The sequence below is a fragment of the Podarcis raffonei genome, chromosome 6 (assembly GCF_027172205.1).
Source record: "Podarcis raffonei isolate rPodRaf1 chromosome 6, rPodRaf1.pri, whole genome shotgun sequence".
NCBI lineage: Eukaryota > Metazoa > Chordata > Lepidosauria > Squamata > Lacertidae > Podarcis > Podarcis raffonei.
The window spans coordinates 97553774-97567932 of NC_070607.1; the positions used below are offsets into that span (position 1 = coordinate 97553774).

General features: G+C 45.8%; 1 protein-coding gene across 6 annotated transcripts in view; it reads left to right on the forward strand.

The window, feature by feature from the left end:
• Positions 1–14159, forward strand: part of EFCAB8 (EF-hand calcium binding domain 8) — a 59758-nt gene that overhangs the window by 2390 nt on the left and 43209 nt on the right. For 5 of the 6 annotated variants that reach the window (XR_008331270.1, XM_053394718.1, XM_053394719.1 and 2 more), the window contains exons 2-4: positions 6958–7024; positions 8840–9020; positions 13208–13326. Coding sequence is in view for 5 of the 6 variants with exons in the window: in XM_053394718.1 (XP_053250693.1) it covers positions 6958–7024; positions 8840–9020; positions 13208–13326 (367 nt within the window). In the remaining variant the exon portion in view is untranslated. Of the gene's footprint in view, positions 1–5241; positions 5492–6957; positions 7025–8839; positions 9021–13207; positions 13327–14159 lie in introns of those variants that run through there. The other variant, XM_053394720.1, reaches the window with a different exon arrangement.

Here is a 14159-nt window from a genome sequence, read left to right on the forward strand (position 1 = left end):
TGGCTCTGGCAATCCCTGAGATACTCTGCAATTAAATTATTTAGGGCTTTATAAATTAAGACCAGGGTATTGACAAGCTGGAAGGTGTGCAGAGTGGGGCAGCCAAGATGATCAAGGGTCTGAAAACCAAGCCTTGTGATGAGCCGTTGAAGGAATTGGGTATGTTTAGCCTGGAAAAGAGGAGATAGGATAAAAGGTAAAGATACCCCTGACCATTAGGTCTAGTCATGGACGACTCTGGGGTTGTGCGCTCATCTCGCTTTACTGACCGAGGGAGATGGCGTTTGTTTGCAGACAGCTTCTGGGTCATGTGGCCAGCATGACTAAGCCGCTTCTGGTGAACCAGAGCAGCGCACGGAAACGCTGTTTACCTTCCCGCCGGAGCGGTACCTATTTATCTACTTGGACGTGCTTTCAAACTGCTAGGTGGGCAGGAGCAGGGACCGAGGAACGGGAGCTCACCCCGTCATGGGGATTTAAACTGCCAACCTTTTGGTCAGCAAGTCCTAGGCTCTGTGGTTTAACCCACAGCGCCACCCACCTGAAAAAGAGGAGATATGATATCCATCTTCAAATATCTGAAAGATTGTCACATGGAAGAGGGAGCATGCTTGCTTTCTCCTGCTCTGGAAGGTAGGACTCGAACCCATGGCTTCAAATTGCAGGAAAGGAGATTCCGGCTAGACATACAGAAAAAACTTGATGGCAACCAGAGCTGTTTGACAGTGGAGTGGTCTCCCTCGGGAGGCTGTGAAATCTCCTTCCTTGGAGACCTTTAAGCAGAGGTTGGATGGCCATCTGCCATAGATGCTTTAGCTGAGATTCCTGCATTGCAGGGGGTTACACTAGATGACTATTGTGGTTCCTTCCAATTCTGCAGTTCTGTGATACGATCATTCTGTGAACCTGGCTTGGTAGTCGATGGGCAGTCAGGGCAGCTGCTTTAACAACGGTGCCACATGTTTCTGACCAGAAGCTCTCACTTCTGCGCCAGCTGGAGCTTCCGAACCAGGGCCAAGGGCAGCACCACGGAGAGTACATTACAGTAGTCTAGCCTTGAGGTTACCAATGCATGGACTTCAGTGGTCAGGCTATGCCTGTCTGGGAACGGCCATAGTCGGCGAACCAAACAAAGCTGATTAAAGGCAGCCCTAGCCCAGAGAGGAAACTTGGGCCTCTAGCAACAAAGATGTTTGCAGGAGTACCTCTAAGCTATGCATTTGCTCCTTCAGGTAACTTATCAGGTAACTTAACTCCTTCAGGTAACTTAACTTAGAGAGCTAGTGTGGTGTAGTGGTTAAGAGCGGTAGTCACGTAATCTGGGGAACCGGGTTCGCGTCTCCGCTCCTCCACATGCAGCTGCTGGGTGACCTTGGGCCAGTCACACTTCTCTGAAGTCTCTCAGCTTCACTCACCTCACAGAGTGTTTGTTGTGGGGGAGGAAGGGAAAGGAGCTTGTTAGCCGCTTTGAGACTCCTGAAGGGGAGTGAAAGGCGGGATATCAAATCCAAACTCTTCTTCTTCTTCTTCTTCTTCTTCTTCTTCTTCTTCTTCTTCTTCTTCTTCTTCTTCTTCTTCATCAATTTCTCAAACGTGGGAACGACCCACCCAAAGAGTCTCTGGTCTTCTTGGGATTCCCTTGCGGAGGGAGCAGCTTCCAGTCAGACCAGGTGATACAGTGGGCTTGATGGGCCACGGAGGCTGGGCACAGACATGATATGTGAAAGCACATGTGTGTGTGTGTGTGTGTGTGTGACAGCTCATGCCTTAACTCTCTCAGCAGCAATGGCTCCTCAGTGCACCCTTTGAGTCTGACTACAGGTGAAGGAAGGCAACATCCTGCAAAACAGAGCCTGCAAAAGTCTGGCTGTAGCCTGGAATCTCTTAAAACAGCTTTCATAAGCTGTTCATCTTTTTGTGTCCAGGTGCTGTTGGACTCCAGTTCCCATCAGCCTCAGCTAGCCCAGCCAATGGTTGGGGGTTCTGGGAGTTGTAGTTCCAACAGCATTTGGAGAGCGCCATCTTGGCTACCTTACATGATTGATTGAAGGCAGCATCTTGAGTGTGTGTGTCAGGCAGAAATGAGACCCTGACCTGCTTTACAAGGTTGTCGCATCCTGTGCGTTCAGCCAACCGTCTGCCAACCTGGTGCCCTCCAGATGTTGCCCAAGGGCAACTCTCATCAGTCCCAAGCCGATGCAGCTGTACTTATGGGAGTTGTGTTGTAAACAAAAATTGCCCTTTTCCCTTATGGGGTATCCAAGAGCCCATACAGAGTCCTTACATAGGTTCCCTATTGGTAGGAGAGAATAACAGAGGCCAACCAGAGAATATTGAGAAGCAAAGCAGCTAGTAAGCCTGATCTTTATTGATCTGTTGCAACAGGGTGCTCCCCTCACACGCAGGAGAGAGGAGGAACGCAGAAAAATGGCACGCGTGGCCTTATAAAGACTTTTGAAATTCCCACCCTGTAGATCAAGACCACCCCCAGAAACATCATACATACATCACAGAAGGGGTGTAGTTCAAGACCACCCCTCAGATACATCATACCTACATCACAGAAAAGGCGGTCTTAAAACAGAAGTTTGAATGTTGTTTTTCTCCTGTCGTCGTTTATCTCCTGTCTGGCAGGTTACTTGATTGGATTGCCTGGGTAGCCTGGCCAGTCTTCACCCTATTCATATCTTAAATGTGCCCTTAAGACAGGATTTGTGAGGAAAGAGACAATGGGAGGTTTCCCACTTTGACCTTGCAGAGAAAACATTGGCTCAGTTCAGGAATCAAAATGGTTCCAGGTTGGTCTTCCTGTGCTGATCTATGTACATGCTTGGTTGGTACACTTATGAACATTACCGTATATCTAAGACTATAAAATTCCTATCACAGTTGCAGTCCCACAAGAGCCAGGTAAACATTGGACCCTGAGCAGCAAGCACATCCTAGATGACATAGATTCCCTGGAAAGCAACTATTTACCGTATTTATAATTTGTTTTACAAATTTATAAACTGCTTCACAGCCTGCGGCCATCAAAGCAGTATATAGCAGGATAAAAACAAGGTTATGAATCCTGAAAAATTTAGGTTTAGATTTAAATTTAGATAAAAAATAAAGATTTAACAAGTTAGCCCCCACCCACCACAGGGAGGAGAGGGCTGTCAATGGCAAGCCAAAGAAACCAACAGGTGCAGCTTCTCCCATCTGCTGCACTTCAAGCTGTGCAACGCTTCACCTGTTGAACCTCTGCCCATCAAAGACTTTGCTGAGTGCGCTTGGAGATCCGTGTAGCCTGACATTTTGTCAGGCCCCTTTGGAAAACAGAGCCCTGCCCACTGAACGGGATGCAGCCTATGGCACTTAGACTATGTGCTAAGTAAGCGTCCTATCACCGCTTGTGCAATGAGACTCCCTCCTCCTCCTCCTCCTCTTCCTCCTCCTTCTCCTTCTGTGTCCCCCAAATCTGTTCTGGAGTTACCCCCAGATTTATGGAGGGCCTGGGTTGCTCACACATGGGGAGGAGCAGGGTTGTGTGTGTGTAAGTTTTGTTGAGTGAGTGGACAGGACACATAAAGTACAGTGGACGCTCGGGTTGCGAACGTGATCCGTGCGGGAGCCACATTCACAACCTGCAGCATCCGCAACCCTCAGTGCCACGTCTGCACACAGGCGGGTTGCGATTTGGTGCTTCTGCACATGTGCAAAGCACCAAAACCCATTCTGGTACTTCCGTCTTTTGGAGCATCCGTAACCTGAAAACGCGCAACCTGAAGCGTCTGTAACCCAAGGTATGACTGTACAGTGGTACCTCGCTTTTCCGACGTCTCCGTTGCCGAACGTTTCGGCTTCCAAATGCCGGAAACCCGGCAATAAATGCTTCCGTTTTCAAAGCGCCTCGGAAGTCAAACGGCTTCCGCTACATGTACCTGTTGTTTTTCACAATTTTCACGATTGAATTAGCAGACCGCCCTTTGCGCCTCGGTTTTTGAACGTTTCTGAAGTCGAACAGTCTTCCAGAATGAGATTACATTCAAAAACCGAGGTACCACTGTACTTATTTATGCAGCACATAGTTAAACTGTGGAACTCCCTCCCACAGGAGGCAGTAAGGGCCACTAGCCTTGATGAGGATTAGACCAATTCACAGAGGAAAGGGCTGTCAATGGCTACTGGCTGCGAAAGCTGTTTTCTTCCCTCCTCGGCTGGGACAGCAATGCTTTTGGATCCCCATTGCTGGAAACCACAAGAGAGGAGAGTTGCTCTTGTGTTCAGATCCTGCTGGGGGAGGTTTCCCTTTGGGTCCTCTTGGTTGGTCTCTGTGAGAATAGGACGCTGGAGTAGACGGGCCGCTGGCCTGATCCAGCAGATGCTCAGAGATTGGGAGGGGCCTTTGATCAACAGATGGGAGCAGACCATTGGCATGATCCAGCGAATGCTCTTTGTATGTTGAATTCTGGTGCTGGAGGAGACTCTTGAGAGTCCCATGGACTGCAAGAAGATCAAACCTCTCCATCCTTAAGGAAATCAGCCCTGAGCGCTCACTGGAAGGACAGATCCTGAAGCTGAGGCTCCAAGACTTTGGCCACATCATGAGAAGAGAAGACTCCCTGGAAAAGACCCTGATGTTGGGAAAGATGGCGGGCACAAGGAGAAGGGGACGACAGAGGACGAGGTGGTTGGACAGTGTTCTCGAAGCTACCAGCATGAATTTGAGCAAACTGCGGGAGGCAGTGGAAGACAGGAGTGCCTGGCGTGTTCTGGTCCAGGGGGTCACGAAGAGTCGGACACGACTAAACAACAACATGTGGACTGGGATAGCTCATTCGCTGGAGACACTTGCTCTCAAGGTCATGAGTTCGCGCCCCATGCTGGGCAAAAGATGCCTGCATTTGGGGTGGGACGGGACTAGATGACCCTCGGGGACCCTTCCAACTCTACAGTTCTATGTTTAAAAGGAGCAGGGCGAGGGATTGCAGCCAAGAAACCGGGATGCAATGAGCTGGCATAGGGAGCAGTGCTTGTATCTGGAGTCTTTGCCCGCTGCTCCTTCTGGCAAGAACCCAGTAGTTTCAGGCTCCCTGACCCGCTGTGCCAGGGATGGAGCCCCCTCTTTTCCCATGCACAGCTGCTGTTTGCCTGCTGAGCTTTGGCCCAATCCAAGCCGCTTGTCCTTGGGGATTGCAGCCTGCCTGGAATGCCCAAAGGAGGGGCAGGTGGATCTCAGGGGCGGGGCCTGGGAGGGGGGGACGGAACCTGGAGTTTACCGGCTTTTCAGATCCCTGGCAGAAAACAGTTTTACTGGCCAGAGCAGAGCGGCAAGTGCTGGCTCGTGCTGGCGATCCTACGTCCCTGTGGGCAGTAGTGAACGCCGTTAGAAAAAAAAAATCAGTTTCTGATTAATCACTGGGCACCCATAAGCATCTCCCAGAATTTTGCAGATCTGCACAAAGTGTGGCTGTAGCATCTTGAAGGACCGGAGCTGAACGGAAAGGTACCACTTCGTGCTCTGGTTGATGCAAGCTTGTGCACACAAATGCTTTTAAAGGTTCTTGGTTTTCACGCATCTGCTTCTGCCTTCTGTTTGCTGCCTCCTCCTCTTACCCATCTTCTGTGGAGCAGCAACGAGCTACTCCAGGCCTTGCTTTCACTTTAGTCGTGTCCGACTCTTCATGACCCCCTGGACCAGAGTACGCCAGGCACTCCTGTCTTCCACTGCCTCCCGCAGTTTGGTCAAACTCATGCTGGTAGCTTCGAGAACACTATCCAACCATCTCGTCCTCTGTCGTCCCCTTCTCCTTGTGCCCTCCATCTTTCCCAACATCAGGGTCTTTTCCAGGGAGTCTTCTCTTCTCATGAGGTGGCCAAAGTCTTGGAGCCTCAGCTTCAGGATCTGTCCTTCCAGTGAGCACTCAGGGCTGATTTCCTTAAGAATGGATACGTTTGATCTTTTTGCAGTCCATGGGACTCTCAAGAGTCTCCTCCAGCACCAGAATTCAAAAGCATCCATTCTTCGGCGATCAGCCTTCTTTATGGTCCAGCTCTCACTTCCATACATCACTACTGGGAAAACCATCCCTGTCCCCACTGCCATCTGCCTGCTCTCTAGCCTCCCGGCAGTCTCCCCTTTGAGACTCCCCTTGCAGCTCAGGTTGCCAACTTTCTTTCCCAGCTTCCGCTCCTGTGCCTTTCACAACAGTTTTGATCAGCTGTTGTTAACAGGCAACTGTGCCAATCTCTCATGCTAATTTTAAGGAGGGTTATTTGCCATGGGATCATAATGAAACAGGGATTGGTGCTTCTCTTGCAAGCTGGGAAAAGCCCCACTTGCTGATTTCTGTTGATCAAGCTGTTCTTCAAGGCACAGGAGGAGGCCTTTTTCAGGTCATTTGGCAACCCTTCCCCTCAAAATTCCCATTGTCCTAGGCATGTTTTGCAATAACGAATTTCATTCGCACGAGCAGTTTTTGAGCTCTGGGTGCAGTGCTGCGCCTAAGATTTCAGATTAAAACTGCCGCATGGAAGGAAAGGAGGATTTTTTTCTGCCTCCGCACTTCCAGCTACTTTCTGAAGACTGGAGAAGAGACCCTCTTAAGAATATTAGGGGGGTGGGCAGGGGAAGGACTAGAGCATGTGAAAAAGGAACATAATATTTTAGCTGCAGTTAATTCATTTTCAGCTTTGCATTCTTGTTCTTAGACATTCCGTCGTTGTGCCCATAACCTCGGTTTAAGGTGCCCTTTGGCTCCTAGCTAAGTGTGAGCTTCCTGGTTGAGTGACCATTCCCATTTTACAGAAGGAAGCACTGAGGCAGAGCACGAGGAATGCACCCAAGACCACTCCTTAAATCTCAGAGAAGCTGAAAGCCCACAGCCTTGAATCCATCCTAAGGAGTGGGGACCTCGTCTTTCAAATACTTAAAAGTGCTCATTGGTTTTGCTTTCTTTCCAATATTTTTAGGGGAGGCCTTGAATTTGAGAAAGACCCTGCCACTCAGCAGCTTCCTCCGGCACCAGCTCCCGCCCCAGTAAGTCTGAGTTGGGAAGATGTACTGTTGTTTATTTATGCATCTGTCAAAAGTCGTATGTACGTATGCCATGAAAATATATCAAAGCGGTTTACAGCAAGCTGTAATCTGGGATATCTGAGGCCCCTCTGTCAGGTCTTCTGTGGCCATGCTTCATAGAACTGTAGAGTTGGAAGGGACCTCATCTAGTCCAACCCCTTGCAATGCAGGAATTTTGCCCACAGCTGTCCCTGGTTGCGCTCGAACCATCAACCTTCTGGTTTACAGCCAGTGCTTTCCCCTGGCTGAAAAGTGGCCTTGAATTGTGAAGATGCCTCTTAACTTGCCTAGATGGAGATGTGTGTGCAGAAACTTCTGGAATTTAAGTGGCTTGAACTTGGCCTGTTGCGCAAATGCAAGAGCCCCGTCCATATTTTGCTCCTGGGCCGCCCACCACCAACGTGCGGCCCCTGGAAGATTTGACTGTGAGTGAATGTGGCTCTTGGCTCTGATACAGATATGTACCTTGCCTGTAGCGATTGAACCACTCTCCATCGTATGTGTCTCCACTTACATTTTAGTAAAAGCCACAACCATGTCTTTGGTCCTCCACCCACCCTCCATCATATCGGTATCCATCTGGATAATAAAAGATGCCTTGGCCATGTATTTTATTCTCAAAATATTCTCCTATGTAGCACGCACCATTCTTGAATCTCTACGATCCCTGAAACATATACATTATAGAGACTTCTTGTTCATGCTCTGGTTGTTTTACTAAAGAGTATATATTATGGTGAGAGCTGGACCATCAAGAAGGCTGATCGCCGTAGAATTTATGCTTTTGAATTCTGGTGCTGGAGGAGACTCTTGAGAGTCCCATGGACTGCAAGAAGATCCAGCCTCTCCATTCTGAAGGAAATCAGCCCTGAGTGCTCACTGGAAGGACAGATCCTGAAGCTGAGGCTCCAAGACTCCCTGGAAAAGACCCTGATGTTGGGAAAGATGGAGGGCACAAGGAGAAGGGGACGACAGAGGACGAGATGGTTGGACAGTGTTCTCGAAGCTACCAGCATGAGTTTGACCAAACTGCGGGAAGCAGTGGAAGACAGGAGTGCCTGGCGTGCTCTGGTCCAGGGGGTCACAAAGAGGAGGACACGACTAAACGACTAAACAACAACAATTATGCTGACTGATGGGGGAATGAGGGCAGTTGCAGTTTCTGCTTGTTTAGTGTATATTGGCCATTTTCATAATATGTAGGTAAAGGTAAAGGGACCCTGACCATTAGGTCCAGTCGTGGCCGACTCTGGAGTTGCGGCGCTCATTTCACTTTATTGGCTGAGGGAGCCGGCATACAGCTTCCAGGTCATGTGGCCAGCATGACTAAGCCACTTTTGGCAAACCAGAGCAGCGCACGGAAATGCCATTTACCTTCCCACCGGAGCAGTACCTATTTATCTACTTGCACTTTGACGTGCTTTCGAACTGCTAAGTTGGCAGAAGCAGGGACTGAGCAACGGGAGCTCACCCCGTCGCGGGGATTTGAACCGCCGACCTTCTGATTGGCAAGCCCTAGGCTCTGTGGTTTAAACCACAGGGCCACCCGCGTCCCTAATTATACTTATAAGACCTTACATAGATATAAGACCTTAATTTTTTTTATTTCACTTCCAAAAGCTTTTAACGAAAGGGCATTCCCACCAAACGTGAAGAAATGGATCAATGACTTAGGGAAATGCCCGGCAGCTCAGGCCCTTTCTTCCAAGGGCGGGCAGAGTAATTCTGGTGTTTTCGGTGACGGACTGACCCCCTGTCTTCCTTCCGTCCTCCCAGCCCAGGCTTCCTGGTCTCCTGAGCAAGTTGGGCCCGGTGTGCTCATCCCACAGGCAGCTGATGAAGGCTGCCGGCTTGTACGATGAGTCTCGCACCAAGCAGGTGGAGGATCAGATCAACTATGACCACTTGCGGAAGCTGGAGCGCATGTTCCGCGAGGCGGACATCGATGGTGGAGGAGGTGAGGCTACACACACCTTTTAAAAAAATGTTTATTCATTACATACATCTCAAATTCTTAACATTTACTATATATTCCTCCCTTCCTTCAAGGCTTCCCCCAACTTCCGCTTCTGATTCGTTTCTTTTTTCATCCACTTTGCTATCTCTTAACAGAAATAAATAATAATAATAATAATAATAATAATAATAATAATAATAATAATATTTTTTATTATTTTTACCCCGCCCATCTGGCTGAGTTTCTCCAGCCACTCTGGGCGGCTCCCAATCAAGTGTTAAAAACAGTACAGTACAGTGTTAAATATTAAAAACTTGCCTGAAGATGTCTTCTGAATGTTAGGTAGTTGTTTATCTCTTTGACATCTGATGGGAGGGCGCCACCACCGAGAAGGCCCTCTGCCTGGTTCCCTGTAGCCTCACTTCTCGCAATGACAGAACCGCCAGAAGGCCCTCAGCGCTGGATCTGAACGATGGGGGTGGAGACGCTCCTTCAGAAAAAGTTATTAATAACAGTAAATACACCATCATATTTCATTATCTTTTAAACATTTTTTAATGCTAATAATGTGAATGTTTATTTAAATCCTGCCATCGAGACAACAGAGACTTTGAAAAAAGATTGGGAACCATTCATATTATTTTTGCAGAAACAAAGAAAGTCAACAGAACAAACACACACACACCTTTGCAGGTGATCCCTACAGCAGGGCCATCACCCCATTCCTCACCTGCAGCTTACCAGTTTGGGAAGCCACACCTGGGTCTCTGGTGCATTGAGAAGTCCTCTCTGTTGGGAAGCTATTTATTTATTTATTTAAAATTATATTTATTACTTTTTGAACAATTTCAACACAACACTACAAAAAAAAGAACAATACAAATACAATACAAAAACACTGCATACAAAACAAAACAAAAACAAACAAAAACAATTTAAAAACACCTCAAACATTTTCAATATCTTATCTTTCATTAGCTTATTTCCAACGACCTCCTCACACCTCCCTTTTTGTATTCCACTTCTATTAATTGTTTCAGCAATTCCTTTCCATCTGCCTCTGTTTTCTATCCTATAATTATCTTAACACATTCTTGCCTTATTTTTTCCTTTAATTTTCTGTTAATCTATTTATACTTAATTCCTTATAACATTTCTACTAAAGCCATATAACTTCATTCCAACATTCATCTAACATTCATTAATTTTACCATATTTCCATAAATAGTCTTTAAACTTTTTCCAGTCTTCTTCCACCGACTCTTCTCCCTGGTCTCAGATCTTGCCAGTCTTTTCCGCCAATTCAATCTAGTCCATCAACTTCATCTGCCATTATCCAACACTTCAGTGCTTTCAAGAAGCAGCCATTCTCTCAGCCAGCAAAAAGCAGATGGTTCACAACAAAGTTTAGGGGTCTGGCAGGGCAAGTCCACCTCCTTCTTTGGCATCCGTCAATATCTTGAATTTTACTCGTGGCTTCCTGCCCTGCCAAACAAATCTAAAAGCAACATCCCCGACAACACAGCCACCCTCATCCCCACCACAACAGCTCGGCCCATTTTATCCCTCTCCTAAAATGTATACAATGCTTGGTTGTATATTGCGTTTTTTATCTTGTACATTTATGCTGTGAGCCGCCCTGAGATCTTTGGAGGAAGGGTGGCGTACAAATCTACTGGACAGGGATAACAATAATAATATTGTTGCATCAATAGGAGTATAGCATCTAGATCAAGGGAAGTAATAGTGCCACTGTATTCTGCTCTGGTCAGACCTCACCTCGAGTACTGTGTCCAGTTCTGGGCGCCACAGTTCAAGAAGGACACTGACAAACTGGAACGTGTCCAGAGGAGGGCAACCAAAATGGTCAAAGGCCTGGAAACGATGCCTTATGAGGAACGGCTAAGGGAGCTGGGCATGTTTAGCCTGGAGAAGAGGAGGTTAAGGGGTGATATGATAGCCATGTTCAAATATATAAAAGGATGTCACATAGAGGAGGGAGAAAGGTTGTTTTCTGCTGCTCCAGAGAAGCGGACACGGAGCAATGGATCCAAACTACAAGAAAGAAGATTCCACCTAAACATTAGGAAGAACTTCCTGACAGTCAGAGCTGTTCGACAGTGGAATTTGCTGCCACGGAGTGTGGTGGAGTCTCCTTCTTTGGAGGTCTTTAAGCAGAGGCTTGACAACCATATGTCAGGAGTGCTCTGATGGTGTTTCCTGCTTGGCAGGGGGTTGGACTCGATGGCCCTTGTGGTCTCTTTCAACTCTATGATTCTATGATTCTATATATAATAATTATACAGAACAAAACACAACAACACAACAATAAAGATAGGATTGTAAAATAAGGTCAAGCATCAGTGGAAGTCATATTTTAGTTTAAAATTTGTTATAAGTCAAGGTGGTGGGTGGGAAAGGGGGGGAATGTTTGGTTTGGTCATGGAATTTTTAAAAAATATTTTTGTATTTTTATTTCTTTTTTTACTTCTCGTTTCTTCTGTATTTTTTGGAATTCTTTGCCTTTTGGAAAATTAATAGTAAATAAATAATAATATATAATAACATGCATACTACTACTACTAATAATAATAATACACCAACACCTCAAAGCGATTTACAAAAAGGCAAAACCAAAAAATTTGAGAAAGATTTACAGAAGTGCTTTTAAACTTACAAGAAGTTGAAATGCTAAGATGGAGGGGAGCTCTTACTATTATTATTATTATTATTATTATTATTATTTATTCGATTTTTTAAAAAATATAAACATATTACAAACACCAGTTCAAAATCCAAATATCGAGAGTGCTCTGAATCTCCTGACTCCCCCCCCGCCCCCAAATCCCTTTCATGGCTCCTAATGCTAATATTTACAACTGCATATCAAAATTTCTCCAAACTTTTATCCTTCTAAATTACCGTAGATTCCGGCGTATTAGGCGACTGGGCGTATTAGACGACCCCCCCAATTGGCAGCTGCAATTTGGGGGTTTGTCTTATAAGCCCAGTCGCCTAATAGGCTGGGCAGCTCCGGACCGAGAGAAAGCCACTGCAGCAGTAGCGGGGGGTGGGCTCCGCTCCGTGCCGCCCATACCCGGCGTATAAGACGACCCCTGACTTTTAAACCTCTTTTCCGGGGTTAAAAGGTTGTCTTATATGCCAGAATCTATGGTACCCATACTTTCCTCTACTTTACAAGTGTGGTTAGAATCCTGCCAGTGTTTTAACCTGCTTGCAGTGGTCTCATAAGTAAATGATAAACTTTCCCCAATCTTTTTTTATTATTATTAAATTTCTTGTTTTCTTGATTTCTGAGCTTCCCAGTTAATTTTGCCATTTCGGCATAGTCCATCATCTTGGTTTGCTATTCTTCCTGTGTTTTATTGAAGTTTTTATTAGACAAACAGATTCTTAAAATACATACAATACCAACAAAATAACATTCACTATGTTATAAAGATTATAGAGAATATAAATATAAAATGAAAAGAACGGAAAAGAACAGAAGAAAGAAAAAGCAAAGAGAAAGAAGAATGGAAGTGTGAATAAAGGCAAAGGCATAATGATATCCACTTTTTGAATCAGAAAAGAGAAGAAACTTCCAACTATACCTGCTGTACTAATTTACAATTAAACTATTATTTACACTATTATTTAGAATGGCAAAACAAACTCTATGAGTTTGTAGAAATGACAAAATTGACGGCAATTATTAGAGGCCACTTAAATCAGAGAATAATTAGAGAGTGGGATGGAGTGAAGGAATACATGAAAAAATATGGTTCCGGAATTGAAATATTAATAGAGAATGTGTAAAATGTGCAGGGGTAAGCAAGAAAAAAATAATAGAATCAGTTGAATAATTATTAAATTGTAACAACACAACAAGATGGAAGAAGTAGAATATTGAGATCACACATGGGTGAAGGGGAGTGGGAGGTATATGGGAAACTATAATATCATTTATTATATAATTTGTTAATTGCGTTGTATTTACATATAGCAAAGGGAAGCCTAGAGCAAGTCGATATATTTTAATTTAGGTAATCTATGCGATAGGCTTATGTTAGAAAATGAATATGGGTTTTGAATTTTATGTTTGTAATTTTTTTTGGTTTTGAAATAAAAATTTAAAAAACAAAACAAAAAACTATTATTTACACCGTTGCTTTCCTGCCTTTCAGGTCTGGACATGGAAGAATTCCGCAGCGCCATGAAGAAGATCATGGGAGACGTTTCCGATGAAGACATTGACGTGATTTTCATGAAGGTGGACACCAACTGTGATGGCGCCGTGGACTGGGCAAGTGCCTGCTTGCATTTGTTCTGCAATGTTTTGAGAAGCCGTTCGGCATAACTCCTGTGGTTTTGGCTGGCACAGGTGCGGCGAGGAGTTATTGCAGGGCACAGAAGCTCAGCCCTCCCTGAGAAATCTGACTTGGCCACCCTCTGGCTTCTGGTCTTCGCGCTGTAAAGAATACCATCGCCGCCCTCGGGGCTAGAAACTCGCTCTGCCGTTTTTAAATGATAGCTCAGATTCCCAGGATGCTGAATGGCATGCCCTGCGTTGCACGCCCTGGGCTTTTCCTGTGCTCCTGTTGTAAACAAAAATTGCCCTTTTCCCTTATGAGGTATCCAAGAGCCCATATAGAGTCCTTACATAGGTTCCCTATTGGTAGGAGAAAATAACAGAGGCCAACCAGAGAATATGGAGAAGCAAGGCAGCTTGTAAGCTTGATCTTTATTGATCTGTTGCAACAGGGTGCTCCCCTCACACGCAGGAAAGGAGGAGGACCCAGAAAAATAGTGTGCAAGGCCTTATAAAGACTTTTGAAATTGCCACCCTGTAGATCAAGACCACCCCCAGAAACATACATACAGTGGTGCCTCGCAAGACAAAATTAATCCGTTCCGCGAGTCTCTTCGTCTTGCGGTTTTTTCGTCTTGCAAAGCACGGCTATTAGCGGCTTAGCGGCTATTAGCAGCTATTAGCGGCTTAGCGGCTATTAACGGCTTAGCGGCTTAGCGGCTATTAACGGCTTAGCGGCTTAGCGGCTTTAAGAAAAAGGAAACAAACTCGCAAGAACTCGCAAGACGTTTCGTCTTGCGAAGCAAGCCCATAGGGAAATTCGTCTT